The sequence below is a fragment of the Pituophis catenifer genome, unplaced genomic scaffold, assembly GCF_029215685.1.
Source record: "Pituophis catenifer annectens isolate HBS135680 unplaced genomic scaffold, rPitCat1.0.hap2 SCAF_10, whole genome shotgun sequence".
Lineage (NCBI taxonomy): Eukaryota > Metazoa > Chordata > Lepidosauria > Squamata > Colubridae > Pituophis > Pituophis catenifer.
The window spans coordinates 1,542,533-1,563,450 of NW_027256890.1; the positions used below are offsets into that span (position 1 = coordinate 1,542,533).

General features: G+C 48.7%; 1 protein-coding gene across 2 annotated transcripts in view; it reads right to left on the reverse strand.

Annotated features, from left to right (window-relative positions):
- Positions 1–270: 270 nt before the first annotated feature.
- Positions 271–20,918, reverse strand: part of LIMK2 (LIM domain kinase 2) — a 46,547-nt gene continuing 25,899 nt past the window's right edge. For both annotated transcript variants that reach the window (XM_070950688.1, XM_070950689.1), the window contains 12 exons: positions 20,723–20,911; positions 19,638–19,743; positions 18,913–19,106; positions 14,286–14,472; positions 8,414–8,500; positions 8,041–8,172; positions 6,757–6,813; positions 6,122–6,187; positions 4,780–4,954; positions 3,753–3,808; positions 1,915–2,072; positions 271–1,615 (listed from right to left, as the gene is read on the reverse strand). In XM_070950688.1, the coding sequence (XP_070806789.1) occupies positions 1,459–1,615; positions 1,915–2,072; positions 3,753–3,808; positions 4,780–4,954; positions 6,122–6,187; positions 6,757–6,813; positions 8,041–8,172; positions 8,414–8,500; positions 14,286–14,472; positions 18,913–19,106; positions 19,638–19,743; positions 20,723–20,911 (1,564 nt within the window). In that variant the 3' untranslated portion in view covers positions 271–1,458. The remainder of the gene's footprint in view (positions 1,616–1,914; positions 2,073–3,752; positions 3,809–4,779; positions 4,955–6,121; positions 6,188–6,756; positions 6,814–8,040; positions 8,173–8,413; positions 8,501–14,285; positions 14,473–18,912; positions 19,107–19,637; positions 19,744–20,722; positions 20,912–20,918) is intronic.

Below are 20,918 nucleotides of genomic sequence, written 5' to 3' on the forward strand. Positions count from 1 at the left end.
GAGGCCTCCTTTTAATGCCCTATTAAAAGCAGCTTCCCTCACTGGGCATTACAAAGAAAAGCAAGTGAATTTGTGCAACAACAGAAGCCCTGCAAGCACAAACACAAACTCAATAGTTGCATTGCAGGAGTTTGGTGCTCTTGTTCTTTGCAATGAAAGTATTGTCAACCTGGAGTAGGAAATGGACCAGACTCACAAAATGCCTTTGGCAGTCGGCTCCAAGTCAGGCTTCAAGAAATGGCATCTACGTTCATCTTTGTAGAACGAAGTTTATTGCTTTTAATTTAGACAAAAATCTGTGCGCTTACAACAGTTGTGTCACCTTTCTTGACACATGATCCATGTTTCCTATAGCTGGCCCGTTTATAGCACATGTGCGCGTACACAACTTTTAAGAATGAAATGAAATGAAATGAAATGAAATCTGGTCTAAAATGCACCGGATTTGTTGCAGTCGCTTAGACCAGTGTACAAGGGCCCAGCATTTTGAGCTCTTGTAGCATGAAAGGGGGGTAGAAGTCCCTCCAGACACCAGTGAACTACAACCCACAGCATTCCAGAGTCTTGGGATGCGTGGCCAGACCTGCTGGGAGATGTTCAACATCCAGGGGTGTAAATGTTGCCAACCTTTAAGTAGCCCTCAATGTATTTTGCAGAGAGGGGAGAGATGCAACCAGCGCAGCTCCTCTCTACTTCTGGAAGAGGGAGGGGAAAGGTGGCCCCAGCCGAGTGTTTCTCTGAGGGGCCTGAAATGGAGGACAGAGGTAGTGACTATAGCGTGCCAGTCTTTCAGATCTGTGGCCCAAGTTGATTGCTCCACTCCTGGTCAGTTTGGGAATAGAAGCACTTCCTTTCCAGGGATCCACCTCCACCAACCCCCTCCCTCAAACGGAGAAGCTGCCCAGCCTGGCCCTCAACCCATGTCTGTGGCCCTACAGGGCAGACCGATGAAATGCCACCCAGTGCATGAAGAGTTCTTTGGCCAGGCAGATGGTGGTTCGGAGCTGTTCCTGGGAGACAAACCGCAAAATTCAGCCGTCTCTGTAGAGGTGAGTGCAAGCAATCCAGGTTGCCCTCCCCTTACCTGATCTAGCAGAACAGGGAGTCCCAGTCAAAGCAACCCCAAGGTTTGTATCCTGGCGGGATTCTGCTTTGTGAGCCCATCCTGGAGGCTTCACAACTTGTAGTGTATTGTGTTGGAAGGCAGGTCCGCACCCCAACTCTTGAGAACCGCATTCCCAAAGATAAAGAACATCTGTACTGAGAAGCGAGTGGCGTGAAGAAGAGGATGATGCTTTCAGGAAGTGCCCACAGGAGGTGACGGTGGTGGAGAGAAGTAACGAGGCGAAAGAGGCTGCCTTCCTGTTGCCCTCCCAAAACGGACGGGGTGGAGATTTTTCTGCTGCCTCCAGGACAATCCGTGGAAAGAAGCCGCACAGCGATGGCCAAGTGGTGGGATTATGTCAGATCGCCAGAGTGCTTGTCCCGAATCAGGCCAAACTGCACGCTCACGCTGTGGTCCAGTTCCTCCAGTTCTGAAGGGAGCGGAATGCCCAGTTCTCCCAGGTACAAAGAAAGGGCTTCAAAAGAATCCTCCAGTTTGGAAAAGGGGGGCCTAGGAGAGAAGGCGGGAGAAGGGAAGGTAGCAATGGGGGCTTCCTAACAGGAGCGCCATTAGCACACCTCCGAGCAGAACTGCAAGCCTTTTTCCAAAAATGCAGCTGACCCTAAATTTCCATTCTATGCCGAGGTAGTGATCGCTTCTGCCCCAGCCTCTTCAGCTGTTGAGAAGCCCAGCAGAGGATCAGCAATGGGGCTGCCTTGCCGACCACTCCCTCGCCTAAACAGCTTGCTTTCAGCCCCCAAAGGGAGTGGGGCAGAGGAGGCACACACACACAGACCTCCCAGACTGACCTGCTCTCTGGCTCCAGCCTGCAGCAGATGGCTGCCAGAGGGAAGAAGGCCGGAGGACAGTCCACCGGAACAAACTTCTCCCAGAACAGCTTCACATTGAGGCCAAAATCCAGGGTGCGAGGGAGACAGTCCGGGTCCGCATACACTTGTCCTATGATCTGGAGCAGAGCAATTCCCCGTCATTCCCTCCAGGCACCTAAGGCAGGACGTGTGGCTCAGCTACCTGCTGCTCCTGCTGACTCGACGGTTGCTTCAAGAAAGGAGTCCCAGGCCTAAGCAGGAGGCAACTGCAAGCACCCAGGCAGCCCAAGGTGCCTTGTGGGGAACAGCAGGCTCCCTTCTCACAACCCCTGTTGGCAACCTTCACTGGGTGCCATGGTATTCATGCCTGCTAGCCTGGCTTTTGTGAAGCTGCCACACTAGTCCCCACTGACAGGCAGGGCTCAGGGCAATGCAACCTCCCTACAGCGGAAGGCTCTTGCTGCAGGATGAGATGGACTGGACTCAGTTTGAGAAAACAACCTTGAAACTATGACAAGATTAGAATTTCCAGGCCTGTTATTGCCTCAGCTTTTCCCCCCGAATAAGAGAAAATTATACTGATGCTTTGCTGGAGCAACTACCAGAAAAGCAGGAGTTTTCACTTAGGGTGGATATGCTCCAGTGGTGGGTTGCTACCGGTTCGCCCCGGTTTGGGCAAACTGGTAGCGGCGGCAGCGGGAGGCTCCACCCACCCTCCCGGACGTCTCTGCGCATGCATAGAAGTGTTGAGCACGTGTGCGAGAGAACATGAGTCCATGAGCGAACCGGTAGCAACAGGATTTGAAACCCACTACTGATATGCTCAAACCTTAGAAATTGCAATCAGGAATTCAGAATGGACCTGCTGCTAGCTTTGTTTGAAGTAAGCCACTGTAGAAAAAATGGAAGTCTGCAGTGAGTGCTATAATATATGGTACACTGCTCAGACCTTCTCTGAGGGAGATGGGTGGTTAAAAAATACAAAATATAAATAAGCTTTGATTTATCATGAGAGCAGAAAAACTGGCCCACCCTCGAAAAGGACAACCTAAACCATATTTCTTTTTTGACACATGGCAAACTTTTAGTGATGAAAAATAAATCGCGAGCAAAAGCTGTCCGTTGTTATCCCTGGGTTCGTTGTCGCTGATATAGGAAAATATGTGCTATTTATAAAAAAATTAGAGAGTTGCTAGGCAGTGGGTTAGATGATAAAAATTCCAATTTCTTACATAATCTCTTTCTAAGAAAAATATTGAAATGGAAGCATTATATGTGCGCTGCTAAGAGTTCCACATTATCTTTCAGAGAATTCACAACAAACCAGCAAGAGGAGAGCTGCCCTCAGCTCCCAGATGGGCTTCCCCTCCTGAAGTCTTCGCCTCCTTAAGTCCAGAGACCGAGTCCATTGACCAAGAGGGTCTGAACTGCCAGCCCATTTGGGAAAGACTGATGGTCAACCAGGTGTGCCAAAAAACCCCAAGCAATTGTGCAATCATTGGACAACTGGGGTGGCTGCAGTCCTTGGCCAGGAAAGGTGAGCTGGCAGCTCCATTCTTAGATGAGCAGCTCAAACCAGAGACAAACCCACTTTTGTGGTTGACCACTGAATCTTCCTCTGGGTAGTCCAGAAGGCGGTCCAAGCCCACCCTCCCTTTTCGTCTCTAGCCCTGGCAGCCTCTACAGGGGGCTGGCTGGTGAAATCCCAAGGGGCACAAAGCCTGAGGTTTCCAGGTGTGGTCCTCGGCATTTTCCGGGACAGGATCGATCCTCAAGCCCCCTACCCCACCCAAATCCCCTCAATGGACTGGGCTTACCTCACAGAGCACGATCCCAAAGGAGAAGATATCGACTGTCTCATCGTAGCTCTGTCCTGTAAGAATCGGAAACAGTCATTAGAATGGAGACAATATGGATGAAAACCCACGCAGGGGTAGGGATAACTGGGCACAGAACGGAACATGGAAGAATCGGGGTGCCCTGCCTATCCTGCAGGGTGGGGCAAGTATCTTGTGTGTGTCCAGCTGCCATGGAGCCCTGGCAGCTGTGAGGGGAGGAAGTGGAGAGCGAGAGCTTCCCCATCAGTATCAGGGCAGCCCTTCCGGAACTCCCACTCCTCAAAAGAACATCAGGCCCAAAGCCAGCAGGTGGATGTCTTTCCCCCACCAAATGGGGAGAGGGGAGGCAAGGCCGGTCAGCCTTCGAGGTGATCCAGAGAAGAAGGAGCCACTGTGAGCAGTAAGGCTACTTTCACTGTAAGGCGACAGCAACACAATCTTGCAAGTTTGACAGCACATTCCCCCCTCCCTTACTTTTCCCTTCCAGAGAAGTAGGGAGGGTCCCTTCCAAGATGCCTGCTCTGCCCCCAGTCCTTCCCTTGGCTGAGATAAGGCTTGTCAGACCCACTATCCTGACTGTGGCTCTCCCTCCTGTCTCCCAAGGTCGGCCTACGACCGATTCCTTAGCAACTGTTTCATGTTAGGATGGACCTATCTTGGGGCTACCTATGAACTGGATTTGAAGTTGCAACAGTCGCCCCCTCCCTCCCCCCCCCCCGGTCATGTGAGTGAACTTTGGGCACTCGGCAACCAGGTTACATTTACAATTGTTTGACACTTCCCACATTCACATGATATGTTTTACAACGGTTTTGTCAAAACTGCACCCATAGCGAACCGTGGGTTCATTTGACTAGCACAGAAAAGGCTGTAGACTCTCAGGCTCCACGCGTGTGCGGAGCCCACGAGAGGACAGACCAACCGTTGGCAAAGGCCCAGCGGCCAGGCTCTGCAATGGTGAGTTTGGCAGGCTCCTCCACGGCCCCAGGAGGGAGGGGGCTCCTACCGTTCAGCATCTCGGGGGCCATCCAATACGGGTTCCCGACCACAGTGTAGCGCTTCCTCCGGTCGCTCTTGCGCAGCGTCCGCTTCTTGGCCAGTGGCTTTTCCAGGGAGGGCCTCTTCCTCTCCTCCACAATCAGCCGAGAGAGGCCAAAGTCTGCCACTACCACCGTGTTGTCCTGGGCCAAAGGCGAAGCAAGAATTAGCAAGCCATCCCGGGAAGGCCTGGACTGATCAGGAGAGAGGAAGCCCTGATGCTGAGGGCAGGCACCACTGTGCCATGTTCCGGGAACCCACTTCATACACGTGGCATCAGCACCGCTGAGGGGCACAAGAGCCTTCCTGGCCCTTCTCCAGGCAGCTCCTTCTGCTCCCCCCGGCCCTTCCGGCCTTCGCCAACTGCCAGCAATTCTTGGGTTCTCAAGTGTGAAGGTTTTTCAACTGCATTGAAATTAGATTTGTTTTATCCAAATGCACACAAAACAATGAAAAACCTCCAGTTTAGGCCTTTTCATCAATTCATTGGGCCTCAAAGAATTTTAAAAGTTTGGCTTGCCTTAAGAAAAGCAAAACAAAAGGGTCTGGGACCCTGAAATAGCAAAGGATGACCTCTGATATTCATCGTTTTTCAGGGGTCTTCAAACTTGGCAGCTTTAAGTCTTGTGGACTTCAACTCCCAGAATTCCTCAGCCAGCCGTTGCTGAGCTATGTTGGCTGAGGAATTCTGGGAGTTGAAGTCCACAAGTCGCCAAGTTTCAAGACCCCTGATTTATATGTTCCTTGAGTTGTTAGACCAATGAACAGGCTTTGATTCATAAACCACATGTTCCACAAGCCACAATTTTCTCAAGGAAAGTGATTGCGGGTGTGCTTGCAATTCCCCCATTCAAAGTGGGATTTGTGGCCAAACAATCTATAGTAACCACTGGATTGATTGGCATTCATGCTTCTCAAAGGCTAAAGCACCCTATGACAGAACGTCTTCTTCCTTTCTGAAGACAGGGCTCCCCAAATTCTCCCTCAGTGGTCAAATGCCTATTTTGGGCTCTGCCCCATGCAAGATCTCGGCTGACCATCCTTTGGTTGGTGCTCTTTGCTTTAACAGCAAGAGAGGAGTTGACTTGCTGCAACCTGCTGACATTAATCATACTGGCCTTGGCTCCCCTCTAATGGCTGGTGCACTGCTGGGCGAGTTTTCCGACTGTGAGACCTTTGTGCCAGTCCAACCTGAGGCTGGTGCTTCCCAGGGAAAGGGGCGGGCCCCCCAAAGAACCAGGAGAGCCAGCCTCCTCCTATGACTTCAGCAGGTGAGCAGGAAGCGGACCTGGCCAAGCGCAGGTACTTACCAGTTTGATCAGGCAGTTGTGGGAGTTCAGATCTCGGTGAATGATACGCATGGAGTGCAGGTAAGCCTGCAAGAGGGAGAAGCCAGAGGTGAAGACGAGGCGCCATGTGTCTCCATGCTCAGCCTCGGCTGCTGTCCTGGGAGCCTCCGCTGGCAGCTGAGCAGCCCAAGAGACGGGGGACAGGCCAGCCCAAGGGCTACTTTGTCCCCTGGGAAGGGCCGATGCCTGGAGGCAAGGCTGCTGGAGAGTCAGGGGCGGGAGCAACCCCTACACCAAGAAGAGCTGGGGGCAGAAGCTGTGGGGTGGGGCGATGGACTGAGACTGAGGACTCGGATTCTAGTCCTCACTGGACCCAACCTTCCTCATCAGAATTACAGTAGGGCTAAAATGCAGGCAGGTCTCATTCTTCGTGTTTTGAACTTCCAAGAAAGGTACGATAAAGCAACCAGCTCTTGTGTCATCCTCGCTTTGGAAAACACATGACTAACTAAACCTCAGGTGCTGCCCCAGGAGATTCTGTGACTCTATGTTGGTTTCAGCAGACCTTCCAACCGCGGCTGAATGGACTGGCGATCCGCACCCTCTCCCTTTGGCCCTAAGACCCACCCCTTCGCAAGGCCAGGAAGGGGGCTCACCATTCCAGAGGCAATTCCTTTGGCAAAGCTGACCTTCTGTTCCCAAGGAAACGGATCCTGCAAGGAAAAAAGGGTCCCTTCATTAAATTGTCTTCAAGACAGGGAGGGATGCCAAGGGTTTTGCCATCACAGCAGTGGTGGGCATGTAAAAACTGACCCAATTGTTACCAATGTGTAGAGCAGAATGCAGTTAGGACATGAAACAGGATTTTCTGCAGGTGATAAGATGCAGAACTGGCCTTCCCCACGTGCCTGCAGAAAATCCCTTCAATGCACGCCAGGAATTTCCACCTCTTAAATATCTTTGAGGAAGAGGAGGAAATCCTTGCTGTGCACTGAAGAAATTTCATAATGATAACCCAGCAGGTTGCAAAGCAAAACTGTATGTCCAGAATCATTCTTCCCCCCAGAAATGTTTCCTTAAATGAACCCTCAAGTGAGTCTTTTAGAAAAACAAGAACAAGATGACCTTGATGGGAAAAACCCAGGAACCATTACGTAGGTAAAAGAAGCTGGAACTCTTTTTTAAATTGAAAAGAGCAAAATAACATTTGAAAGCAGCTCAGGCAGGCGTATCCTTAATTCACCAGATTTTTAAGGAAGTGGTGAAGGTCCAATCAGATTTGCAAGACTGATGCAATCCCACTAGGTCAACCAGCCAGGATATCAACTCCTTGGAAGGTTAAAACTATTTTTATTGAAATGGGTTACAATAAGAGAACCTTCCCAGTGAATGGAGAGAGGGGTCTACCTGAGCCGCTTCTGGATGTTATGTTGTAGTTCTGGACTTCCAACGTGCTTCAGCCCCTTTTCCCCAGGCAGCAGGTCCTGCCCAGCTCTATCAAGGCCATCTCCCCCTAGTCGCCAAAAGGGCACACAGAAGGCCCAGGGCTGGTGAAGAGGGCAAGTGACTCCGTTTACCTTTAGTAAGTGGGTATTTTGTGATTGTCAATGCTGACTATGTCACCCATCTTGTAAAAGGTCTAGGATTTGCCATCAAATTTCACACAGCCCAGAAGGGCTACCCTTGCTTTACAATGGGTAATTTGAAAGGGAGCAAAGCAATATCAGGTGCTGGTCGGCTTCACACACCATGCTAAGCCCAGGTTTGTTGAAAAGGTCACCACCGCCATGTTTAAGCCAGAAACCAAAGTCTTTTTTCTTTCACGACTCGTGAGCCAGCCATGGAGTGGGATCTCATTTCGGGGTGTTTTAGCTGCTTCTTCCACAAGGACCTTCTTTCCCCTGGCCCAGCCTACTGATGCTGCAAGAAGTGGCACCCACCACGTTCCGGAGGAAGTCCTTCAGAGTCCCCCCTTCAATGTACTCGGTGAGAAGATTCAGCTTCTTGTCCTTGTACAAGACCCCGATGAACTTCAGGACATTGGGATGCTCTAGGCTGCGCATCACCTTGACCTGCAAGAGAGATGGATGTTTCCCACGCTTGGAATAAACCGAGGCCGTTGCCTCTCCCCCAGGGACCCTCCTTACAAAAGCAAAATAACGAATTCTGGTATACCAAAAAAAAAAATAAGCTAATGTCCAAGAGCTAAGTCGCTTTCCTCTGGTGGGGCCTTAAGCCACAGGGCTGCTGAAAGGAAATGCTCTCCTCTGCCGGGACATCTTCAAGACGGCCCTTTTCAGAAAGGGGACTCACCTCGGTCAGGAAAGTCTTCTGTGTTTCTTCATCACAGCGAATCAGTTCCTTCATCACCATCACCTTTCCTGTGGCTTTATGAGTCACCTGATGAAGAGAAGAGCATGACACCTTTCAAGAGGAGAACAGGGGTTCTTCTGTCTTGGCCCTGTTGAATCACTTTTAATTCCCTCTAATTCTGCCTGGAGCCCTGGAATAAAAGCCCAACCACAGGTGGAGGAGGGAGAGGAACGAAGCCAAGCTTGGAAGGTGAAGAAAGTTCTTCCCTCCCATCAATGGCTAAGCACATTATTTCCTGCTGTGACCAGGGTTTCCTTCTGCTCCTCAGAGATTTGAAAGAGTTGCTCCATGGCAGAATCAAGATCTCTGCTACGGCTGCAGGCAAAACAACAAGCAAGGGAGAGATTCGACATGAACGCGGCCAGGAAAATCCAGGGTAGGCTGGCCCTTCTTCCTTTCTGCTCTTCAACCACAGGCTGCCCCGAGTGAGCAAAGACGACTTTACACTTTTCAAGCTGACAATAAAACAGGTTCTGTGCTTCCTTCCAGGGAGCTTCATCAGCACGGACCAGTATTTCACTGGAACTTTTCCTCCACAACTCTGGGCCCAGGAGGCCTGTGCTGCTTGGCTCGCGTGGTACACTGGAAGACTTTTTAAGAGCCCCGGTAGCGCAGCAGACTAAAGCACTGTTATTAACATCAGCTGCCTGCAATAACTGCAAGTTCAAATCTCACCAGGCTCAAGGTTGACTCAGCCTTCCATCCTTTCTAAGGTAGGTAAATTGAGGACCCAGTTTGTGGGGGCAATAAGCTGACTTTGTAAAAATATACAAAAGTAGGAGGGCTATTGCTTAACGCATTGTAAGCCGCCCTGAGTCTCCGGAGAAGGGCGGCATATAAATCAAATTAAAAAAAAAATGCCTTCATGTCCACAAAGGAAGAAATTGTTTGCTTAAAAACTCCCCTTTCCACCCATTGCACACGGGGGTACTTTCCACACTAGGATCCCAGGGCTGGTACCTGGAGCCTAAGAGCTCCTCTTTTTTCTGTTGGGTTCTGCTCAGCGAGGAGGCCAAACCGGTCAGAAAGCTCCAGCTAGTTAGAGCTCTGCAGAAGGTCAGGAGCCACAAAAGTGGCATCTGCCTTTTGAAAGCAGCCTTTGTAATATGCCCTGACAATCTATGGAAGGAAAACCTGGCGACTTGGATCCCAAAGGTGCTTTTTCAAGAGGCAACTGGACATTCTCGGTTCTTTTTTTTGAAGACGTTTCGCTTTTCATCCAAGAAGCTAAAGGATGAGAAGTGAAACGTCTTCAAAGGAAAACAAAGAAAGTCCAGTTGCCCCTTGAAAACGCACCTTTGGGACAACTGTGACCTGGATGATCGAGAATCCCCAGAGCCCTCCGGCTACTTGACTTCTCTGCACTTGCTTCCCTCCCTCTTTCCTGCCCCCAGAATCCCCTGCAAGCCAAGGGCTTTCCAAAGGAGCCTGAGCATTCTGCAGAAATAATTATGTCAAAGGAAGACTTTGATTCACGCAACTTTACGCACCAAGACGTCCTACAAATTTCATCAGCCGGAAGAATTTTCCTAGCACTTGGAGAGAAATCTGTAACCTTTTATCCAGTAGCATTTTGCTAATGTTATTTGCATTCACAGTGCCTTATGTAGCTATGCGCTTTTTCTTTACAAAAAAAAAATCCCTGTAACGGAAGCTGGGAAAGTTTTTATCTTCCCAAGGAACTCTTCCTTGTGCTCTGCCCTTAATCATCGAGCTACAGCAACAGCGACATTTTTTGGCTAGGAAATGTGAAACTGGTGGAGACCAAAAGTTGGCTCTGCACAGCTTCAGGAACCTGTCACAAGTGACAATGAGGTCGAAGACTCTGCTCAAACCGCAAACGCACTTAGCAAACAGCAGAGCCAGGTGCAGTTCACTTGTGCTTTCGTGTCCCAAATCTTGCAAGCCAGGCCCTTCCAGCACCTCCCAGCAGCCTTGGAGTCAACAAGGCAGGCAAGCACCGACAGCTCAGGGAGGGGAGGGGACCTATGAACAAGCTGCACCTTGTCGGGCTTTGTTTTCACCCTGCAGCCTTAGCGACACAAACAGAACGTGGATTGCCTGGAGGCATTTCAGATCAAGATATGAACACCTAAGGTGAGGAGGGTGGCAGAGACACTATCAAACCGCAGAGGCCTGTCCAGGGTTAAGCAGGAGGGCTAGCACGAAACACGCTCTAGAGTAGGGGCCTCCAACCGTGGCAGCTTTAAGCCTTGCGGACTTCAACACCCAGAATTCCTCAGCCAGCTATTGCTCCCAGGAATTCTGGGAGTTAAAGTCTTAAAGTTGCCCAGTTTGGAGACCCCTGCTCTCTAGTGCAAACTGTCGCCATACAGGATGCTTCAGAAGTTAAGAACAGCCTCGCTGGATCAGGCCAAGGACCCTGTTAGTCCAGCATCCTGTTTTTCATTAGAGCTGACCAGATATCTCTGGGGTGTCCATCAGCAGGAGATGGCCAACCCCCTCCTTTCCCAGAGCTCTGTGCCAGCAATAGGCATCTGGGGACAGGCCGGTAAGATGGAGGCTTCCAGGTCAATAGCACAGAAACTCATCCTGTCCCACCAGGCAGACCAGACCAGGAAATCAACTCCGCAGGAAGGCTAAAGCTGCTTTGAGAGTAGGATTGCCAGAAAAAGCAGTCCTTTCCATCAACCCGTTCGCTCAGGTGGTCGTTCTCTCAAGCCCTGTGTGCTCCTGTTGGGTTGCCAATTCCAAAAGCCTCCTCCTTGCTAACACACAATACTGCCAATTCACACCATTCAGAAAGAACTCCGAAGCACCATCCCCTCCTCTGCCCTCTAGGACGGTGCACAGCGCAAAGGCAGGCGCTTTAATTAGGCACAGATCCTTCCAGAGTTTCATGAGGTTAAGCCCAAAACCTCAAGGTCACTGCATCATCCCTAGTCCAGCAGGTTACTTGGCCCCACAACTGCACATTAACTCCCTTTCAGGGAATTAATATAGTCCAGGCACGGACTTTGTGATTACCTAGGAATGTAGCTCATCTCCAAGAGTTGGAAAAAGAATGAAAGATGTCACCACCTCCACAAAGCCTAGAAATAAAGAATTAGGGATCTTGTTTACTTGAATCTCTCCACATGCAAAGGGCCTCCCTTGCTCCCTTTAAGACAGGGGTGGGGACCCCTGGCCCTTTTTATGACTTGTGGACTTCAACTCCCAGAATTCCTGAGCCAGCATGGCCCTTTAATGGCTGGCTCAGGAATTCTGGGAGTTGAAGTCCACAAGTCATAAAAGGGCCATGGGTCCCCACCCCTGCTTTAAGAAGACCAGTCTTAAAACATTCGCTTCAGCATGAATTTCTTAAACTACAGATCACCAAATACAGAAGAAAAGCAAGTTCAGGAGAAAGACCTCTGAGATACTACAACTAGCGGCAAGCCATCTGTTTATATTAAAAATAATATAAATTTCTCAGACTGTAATAGATACTATTTCTCTCTCTTGTCTTTCTCATTGACAATTGTAAGTCTGGCATGTCATGAAGCAGGTGACCGACCGTCTGTCTGAATGTTAAAGTCTGGATAGTGGACGTGACAATACCTGAATAGAAGAGAAGGAACTGGAGAAGATCACAAAATACAAAGACCTGCAAATAGAAATAGAGTGACTATGGCAAGAGAAAACAAAAGTAGTACTGATAGTCATTGGGTGCAAACAACTGGAACACCTTTTGAACTCTGTCAGCATTAAGAATTTCACCGTCAGTCAATTACAAAAGGCAACTTAATTTGGGATAGTTTACATCCTGCAATATTTTTAAAACCATCAATCGTCCACATCTGCCTATCTCCAGATCCTTAGGAAGGACTTGATAGGCAGACAAAAATGCCAAATCCAGTCTGAACCTCTGGCTTAGTTACTGTGTGACAAAACAAATATCTCTTGATATTACAACTCCTAACACCGTGCCTAAACACTGTTTCCAACAGCCCAGGCTGTAAAATCCATAAATAACTGCAATTTCAACAAAAATAGAAGAGTTAAAGAGTTTCTTTGACGGGCTTAATAAAAACATTGCTAAAAATACAGTCATATCATTTGACTTTAAGCCAAACTGCTTAATGGCAAAATACTGGCAAAAATAGAGTTTGTGCTCTCTACCTATCAACACAAGGAAACTGTTCTATATATAGCAAATAACAGAATAAATGCTAGGAGTCACTTAATTTAAGCCAACTTCATTGCCAACTGCAAGCAATTGATGGTAAGAGGGCTTCCCAGCTATAAAAGCAGAAAGGGGATTAACCACCTGCCTATTTCAACAACCTTCCTAAGGACGAGAATCTGTCTGGGATCCTTTGCAATCACCCCTGTGTGAGTCTATGCAATGTGAAAAGGCTCTCAAATAGTAGTTGGGGTTTTCTCCAGGATTTACACAAAACCTCTAATAGAGGATAGATACCAAATACCAATCAGCCTCCCCCACTTTTGCTGCGGACTGAGGAACCTGTGCTTGGTCCACTTGAGCCAGGATCGATCACCACCTACAGCCAAAAGGTGAACAGAAGGTGTATTGTGTATTGCCTCAGACTTGCAATGTTGCACATTTGGGAGTCAGCAAAACTTCTGGCAGCTCTAACAGGCTCACAAAATAACTCTTGAGTCAATCCAGAATGGAGTTTTAAAGTCAAAGGAAAGACAACTGCCGACTTGACTCACCCCTGTGTTAATTAAAGAAAATCCAAGATCTCAAAGAAAAAAATACTGACCCACACGGCCCCAGTTAAGCTTTCTGTTTCTGAGCAGTCGCTCCAAGAGTCTTTTCCCCCCTAATTAAGTTTGCGGAAAGTTAATTATCGGAAGCCGGCTCCGTTCATTCTCTGTCTCAACAAAGCAAGCCAGTGGTGTGAGAAAACCCTTTGAAAGCTGAACCTCTCCTCTGAACCCTGGTCTTCAGATGGGGAATTTCCCTTTGGGGAGACTGGAAACCAAGTCAAGGTACCCCAAATAACCCCTCCTAACCCTACCACCTAGTAGATGGATGTTCCCCTGTGTTGAGGACCCATCCAGACAATGAAGACAAGTTTAAACTCATCTCAACATTCCTTACAAAGGACCGAGGACCCAGCTTGCATGAAGATTCACCACAAAAGCCTATTCTCCAGCTTGAACGAGGCATTTAAGATGAGACCATTAGGTACGGCCTCTTAACTAAATCGCCCTCGTATACATATACGGGTTACATCTGATTTCACTGAAGACCCTCTGGGGAAATTCATCAACTGTATCAGTTGGAACCTTCTTATCTAAGAGTTTATTTTAGAGACTCTGATTTACAGGATAGGATGCAAGAGGCACTTCCGATGCTAACAGTAGATGAGCCACCATGCCTTGACAGGGCTCCTCCAGAACCAGGGTCTGCTATATTTAGATTAAAAGCTACAAGGGATAACCATCTGTTTGCCTCAGCGGACAAGCTAATTTCACTTGTTATAGACTTCCGGGTGGAATGTGCTACAGCAGACCAAATCGCTGGGTGCCATTCATTTAAAGGGATACAATCAAAGGAATGGTTGCAAATGCGAAGCGAGGCAAAATTTTAAGGGCTTAAATGGTCGTCAAAGTTTAATGGTCCCAGGGATCTTCAACTTCTTCATGAATGATGAGCGAGCTGAAGAAGTGCTCAGCATGCTGCAAACAATTCTGGTCACCCTACTACAAAAAAGATGCTGAGACCTTGGAAAAAGTGCCAGAGAAGAGCAACTAAGACGATTTGAGGGGTGGGTGGGTGGGAGGGAATGAAAGTAACATGTGAAGCCTGGGTGTTGGGAAAGGGGGCTGGCTCTCTCACCTTGATTGCTTGGCCGAAGAAACCTTTGCCCAGCACCTCCCCATGGATCAGGTCACAGGGGCGGAAGATCTGCTGGGAACCGCTGGTGGAGGAGCGAAGGGATTCCGATCGGCTGATGTCGCGGCTCAGGATGAGCGGTTCCTTGGGGGAGCTGGGCCCGGGGGACTTGGAGATGCTGTTGCTTCGCCTGGAATACAACACACATTCAGAAGGGGACTCCAGGTACCATCTGCAGCCTCAGTGCTCCCTTCCCTCTTTGAGGAAAGAGCAAACTTCCGAACAAGAAGAGCACCTTAACAAACAACCTGGGGAACTGGCTCCATGCAGGAGCAGGATGGACATCCATGAGTCAGACCAGGATCCAGGCTACCAAGCAATGCCCCCTCCTTTTAATCCTTTGCATATCTGGGATTTTGCCCAATCCCATCCCTAAACTGGCCTCTACAGGAGGAATAGATCCAAGTATGTATTTATTTGTTCAGCGTATGATGAGAACATGACAATGAGAGGTAAACATATACACACAATTAATCCAATTAATGAATTGATACGAAATATCTCTATCAATCCAGAAAAAGTAGACTGGAGGGGGGGGGTCTTCCTCCTTACTTTAGGATTTTCTGTTGTTCCTTATGCGAATCACATTAGCCTGTGGTAGCCAAAAGTCAGAAAATCTGGTAGGACCTTTATAGACTAACAAAATTTATTTTTAAAAGGTATAAACGTTCACCAGCTGCAGCTCCCTTCATCGTATGCACAGACTGGCTCGGTTGATGCAGCGTTTAAATTGGGATGAGGTGGAGGGAAATGGAAGAATGATTGGGCAGATTATATCCGAGGCAGATGACAAGAACCGTATCAGTTAACAGATGTGAAGTGTTAAAACTAATTAGGTTTGTTGAGAGACTTTCTGAAATAGACTGAAACTTGTCTGATGTTTGTGAGTCCACTGGTCTCGTGGTCAATCATGCAGGCCAGGTTTCTTACTATTTCCAAAATAGTCCCACACAGAACCCAGAGGGGAACTGCCAGCAAACGATGGCATTAGAAGAGCCGGTGATCTTGTGTGCCTCCAGTCTTATTTGGGAGGCTGCTGAGGTCTGTGGTGGTGCTGTTGGTAGAAATGCAGACCTGGGTTTATTAGAGGGTCTCATGTTGGCTCTTGTTGTTTCTTGTTGCTTGTGAGAATCAGCTTCAGGCTGGGGGGTGGTCTGCATGCAAGTCTGGGCCTGCCACTTAGGACCTGTAACAGGCCAGGGTTATGGCTGAGTGGGGCTCTGGGGCAGCGTTGATGGGTTTGATTGGCTGGAGCTGTGAGATGTCGCTGACCACCAACCACATTTTTTTCAATTTTTATTTAGGGAATTTATATTGCCGCCTATTCGCACATGGAGACTCAAGGAGGCTTACAGAATATAAAACCTCATTTAAAACAATAAAACTAATAAAAAAAGAATCAAATAAATTAATGTAATAAAATAAAATAAAATCACCCCCCCCCCCACCCCAGCGACAGCAGATCACACGAGCCATTTAATGGGCTCCATCCTGCTCTGGGTTCCCCAGGCCCACTGGCAGAATCAGGTCTTCAGCGCCTTCTGGAAGAGTGTCAGAGTGGGGGCCATCCTAATCTCTGGGGAGGATGATGTTCCAGAGAGAGGGAGCCACCACGGAGAAGGCCCTTCTTCTGGGTCCCACCAGGTGCATCTCCCTTGGGGATGGGACCTGCAGCATTCCCTGCCTCCCTGCTCTGGTGGGTCAGGTAGATGTGACCGGCAAGAGACGGTCCCTCAGGTCACCTGGTCCCAAGCCATGGAGGGCTTTAAAGGTGACAACCAGCACCTTGAATTGCACCCGGAAGCAAATCGGCAGCCAATGCAGCTCCCGCAGGAGAGGTGATACATGGACACACCGGGGTCTGCACAAAACCATGTGGGCTGCTGCATTTTACACCAATTGTAGCTTTTGGATGCTCTTCAAGGGCAGCTCCATGTAGAGCATGTTGCAATAGTCAAGACGGGAAGTGACTAGGGCATGAGTGACTGAGTAGGGATTGTTGGTCCAGGAAAGGGCGAAGCTGGCACCCAACCCATAGTTGCGCAAAAGCCCTCCTGGCCTCAACTGCCACCTGCTCTTTGAGCAGGAGTTGAGTCCAGGAGAACCCCCAGATTACGCACAGGGTCTGTTTGAGGTTGTATTCTGTTACTCTGTTTGGTGGGATGTTCTGTATGAGATAATGCACAATTGTATGCTTTGTGCACAGCCAACTGCTTTACCCAGCAAGGGTGTCCAACCTTGGCAACTTTAAGACTTGGTGATTTCAACTCAACATGGTTGGCTGAGGAATTCTGGGAGTTGAAGTACACAGGTCTGTGGATTTCATCTCCTGCTATACAGCATCCCTCTTCCAAAATTTCTCACAATAACCCAGTGGGGCAAGTTGAGTTGAAAGATTTTGAGTTTTGAGCTTCACGGTAGAGGTTGGGATGCTGGCTGGGGAATTCTGGTAGTTGATTATCTTTTATTTCCTTTATTTTCTATGTGCTAATTAGTAGGAGCTGCGGTGGCACAGTGGTTAGAATGTAGCAGGCTATTTCTGCTGGCTGCCTGCAATTTGGCAGATCAAATCTCACCAGGCTCTAGGATGACTCAGCCTTCCCTCCTTCCGAGGTAGGTAAAATGAGGACCCAGATTGTTGGGGTCAAGAGGCTGACTCTGTAAACCGCTTAGAGAGGGCTGTGAAGGACTGTGAAGTAGTATATAAGTCTAGGTGCTATGCCTATTGTTATCTTCATTGTCTCTGAAGTTTACTATAAATTAAATCGTACCCTGTTTCCCCCAAAATAAGACATCCCTTGATCCCCAATCGGGCTTTTGAATGCATGGCAATAAGGCCAAGCGCTTATTTCAGGGTTCAAAAAAATATAAGACAGGGTCTTATTTTTGGGAAAACACGGTAAGTATGTTTGATGCCTCTTGGGATCTCTGAGCAGAAGATTTATCACATTTAATTAATTTAATTTAATTAATTAAATTTATATGCCGCCCCTCTCCAAAGACTCAGGGCGATATATATATAAGATATATCACAATTATAACCAAATTTATAAGGAATCACTTAAAGGTCAGTTTTGGGATTCAAAAAGCATTTTTAAATTTCTTCTATCATCAATTGTTTTTACAGATGACCAGATCTACCAATAAAGTAACCGTTATACATTTTTCCTTTCTTGATTTTGATTATACCTCGTGACCAATCTAACTCTCGAAGTACGGAGGGGCGATTTTCCTGGTCAACCCCCCCACCCCCCCAGGGTGATGCTAGAGACGCTTGAACCCATTGTTCTCCTCTGTTTCTCTTCCATTTGCCCGCAAGGTGCCTAGGCTGCAGGACACCTCTGCTGATCTCACACATCGGGATCAGAGGGGGAAAGCCCCAGGAAGAAGCAGATGGTGGCAGGTGTTCCAAAGTTGGGGAGCAGGGCAAGGTTCCCGGGACAGAACGCTTGAGCTGTCAGTCTCACCCCTTGCAGCTCAGCTACTTACAGGGACAACCGAGACGAAGCTGCTGTGTCAGGGAAGACGTGATTCAAGGGAATCTATTTCACTTATTTCTTACCCTTTATACAGGCAGTCCTCAACTTAGAACCATTTGTTTAGTGACCATTTGAAGTTAACAAAGGCACGGATAAAAGTGACTTATGACTGACCGATTGCAGCATCCCCAAAGCTCACATGATCAAATTTCGGGAGTTTGGCAGTAGGCATGTGTTTACGATAGTCGTAGCATCCTGGGATCACGTGATCTCTATCTGCCGCCTTCCCAACCAGATTTCCAACGAGCAGCCAAGGGCGGAATCCAGATTCCCTTAGCAGCTACTTGTTTAACTAGTGACTTACTTAACAACCATGGCAAAAAAAAAAGGTTGTAAAATTGGGCACAACTCACTTAATAATCACCTTGCTTAGCAACGGAAATTCTAGTCCCAACTGTGGCTGTAAGTCGAAGACTACCTGTGTATCCCTGACTGGTGGTTTACAATAAAGGTGAGGAACCATAAGACCAAATCAGCAGCAGGCCAGGCAGTGATCAGCAGATGCAGATAGGAAAAGCGCCTGGCCTCTAGAGCAGGGGTCTCCAACCTTGCAACTTTAAGCCTGGCGGACCTCAACTCCCAGAATTCTGGGAGTTGAAGTCTGCCAGGCTTAAAGTTGCCAAGTCCTTAAAGTCCTCCAGGCTTAAAGTTGCCAAGGTTGGAGACCCCTGCTCTAGAGAGCCAGAGATACAGCCTTGCAGAAACTACCCAGTGGAGACAGTTCCAACATGTTCAGCAACATGATTAAAGCCTGAGAAATGAACACCAGGAAGCAGCTCTGACTGAGTCCACCCTGAGCTGTAGGAGGGAGGGAGGGAGGGAGGGAAGGAAGGAAAGGCAAACCCAATCAGGCTTTCAAGAATCTGTTACTAGAGCTCAGGTCAATTAAGCAACGTTCCAGTCAAACTGGCAGGGTCAGTTCCCTGCCTTGGCCACCTCCAAGGACGGTTATGGCCAGAGGGCAGCACTTGCTTGTGCTCTACTTCGCAGCTGGAGATTAGCAGGCCATTCTGGAGTCTGGGGAATGTTACCTGAGGGAGCGTCGCCGCAGGGTCCCTTCCAGGTTCTTCTTGAGCTCCAAGGCAGAAATAGAAGGGGTGGAGGGCTTCTTATTGCCCCCGGAGAGCCGGGAGTCCAGGCGCAACCGGTCCAAGCGCTGAGAGACCGGGTCATGTTCGATTAACAGCTGAAGGGTTTGATTCGTCTTGTGGATCAGTTCTTTGACCTGAGAAGTAAAGAGTTCAGGGAATTGGGCCGTGCTGGGAAAAGGTTTCCAAAACAACAGAGCCACAATCTTCCTCCATCAACCTGGGATGGGAAGGGTTGGGTGAAGGAGGCATTTTCTTAGCAGGTCTTGGCTCTCTTTAAGCCACTTTTCCTGATCAGGGCTCCTTTATTTATGTCACATAAATCTGCGATGAAAATCAAAATAGCATATGCAAGTTTTTCGACTGGCACTCAGGAAGACAAAAAAATACGAAACTCCTATTTTTGTTTTAAAACACCACCTTAAGGAAGAAGTCAAGTCTTCTGAAGCATCAGGCCAATCCCCCCAGGCCCTTCAGCCAGCCTGCTCTTCTCTTCTCTCTCAGCATCTCTTCAGGTTTTCAGAGGAAAGGAGGTCTTTCACAGTTACTTAGAGAAGCTGAGAACTTAGAGGGGGCTGCCAAACCCAGCTCCTCCCAGCCCCAAGAGGCCTTTGGTTCCCGCTCAGTTACGGGACAGCAGGAAATAAGGAAGGCTGTTCAGAACGTACCTCTTCGGTTTGTAGTGTGCGGACTGGGTTTCCGTTGATCTCCAGGATTTTGTCCCCAGGATGAATGGCATTTTGGACATCAGAGCTGATGTGCCTTCGGTCAACTCTGCACACAGAGAAAAACATGACTTGGGCAATGAAGGCAATGCAAGCCACCTCTGAAGGAACAAGGATAGGTAATCTTCGCTTTATGACCTTTTGTTCAGTGATAGTTACAATAGCAATGAATGAATGATGGTTAGGAACAGTCCTCAGTTACAGCTGTTGCAGGGCCCCTAGAGACACATAATCAATATTTGGGTGCTTCACAGCTGTATTTATTATGATCGCACGGTAGGATTCAAGTCGTGTGTCCCGTCCCGTCGTCCCCGTGTCCACCCCCCACCCCCCGCTACTTGCCTACCTCTCTCCCTATCTTTGGGGACAACCCACACTCCATCACCCCCTACCCCTGCCACCCCCAGCTGACCTTTGTTATCTTCTTCTTCCCTCCCTCCTTCCTGCTGCTGCTGGGAGGGCCAGCAGTTGCCTCAGCTGGAGCAGCTGGGAGGAAAATGATAGTGAAGGGGGCGGCAAGGGATGGGCGACGATGGAAGTGCCGGGCAGCCAAAAGGGCAGGGATGGGAGGAGAGATGGGGTAGGGGGAAGTGAAGTGCATCCTCTGGCCTTAAATTGTTGTAAGCTGCCCAGAGTAGCCCCCACAGTGAGATGGGCAGCAAATAAATGTGATAGGTTTTGCAATCCCTTGGTCATCTTTGTTACCTTTCACTGAAAGTGTTCTACTCTGAAAGCCTTTTGTGAGGAGGAGTCTGGCATCACTTCTTCCAACTAAGAATTATTTTTCTGCGTTGCATCTGCTGGTATCAGACTGATGCAAGACTGAAACTGGGGTGAGGCAAAGATTATGCAGATGCAGGTTACAGGTGAGACAGTTCACAGGCGCCTTATCAATTAACAATGGCGACCTGCTGAAAATGCACTGTATCTGAGTCCTTTTGAGGGATCCTTTTGGAAGAATTCACAAGCAGAATAATTTCAACACAATGCCTCCTATTTTCAAGGAAGGCCATGAATGGCATACTCACTCCTTCACTTCCACAGTAGCAGCATAGGGGGAGCAGCCCCCTTCCACAGCCACAGCAAACCCCCTTTCGCCATTGGTGGCTGCAGGCATGGAGAGAAGAGTCAACGTGTACGGCAGCTGTTCACACAGAGGCTCCACTGACAGCCTTTCTAGCATTGGCGTCAGCACAAACTGGTTATGGCATTTGCCACTGGAAA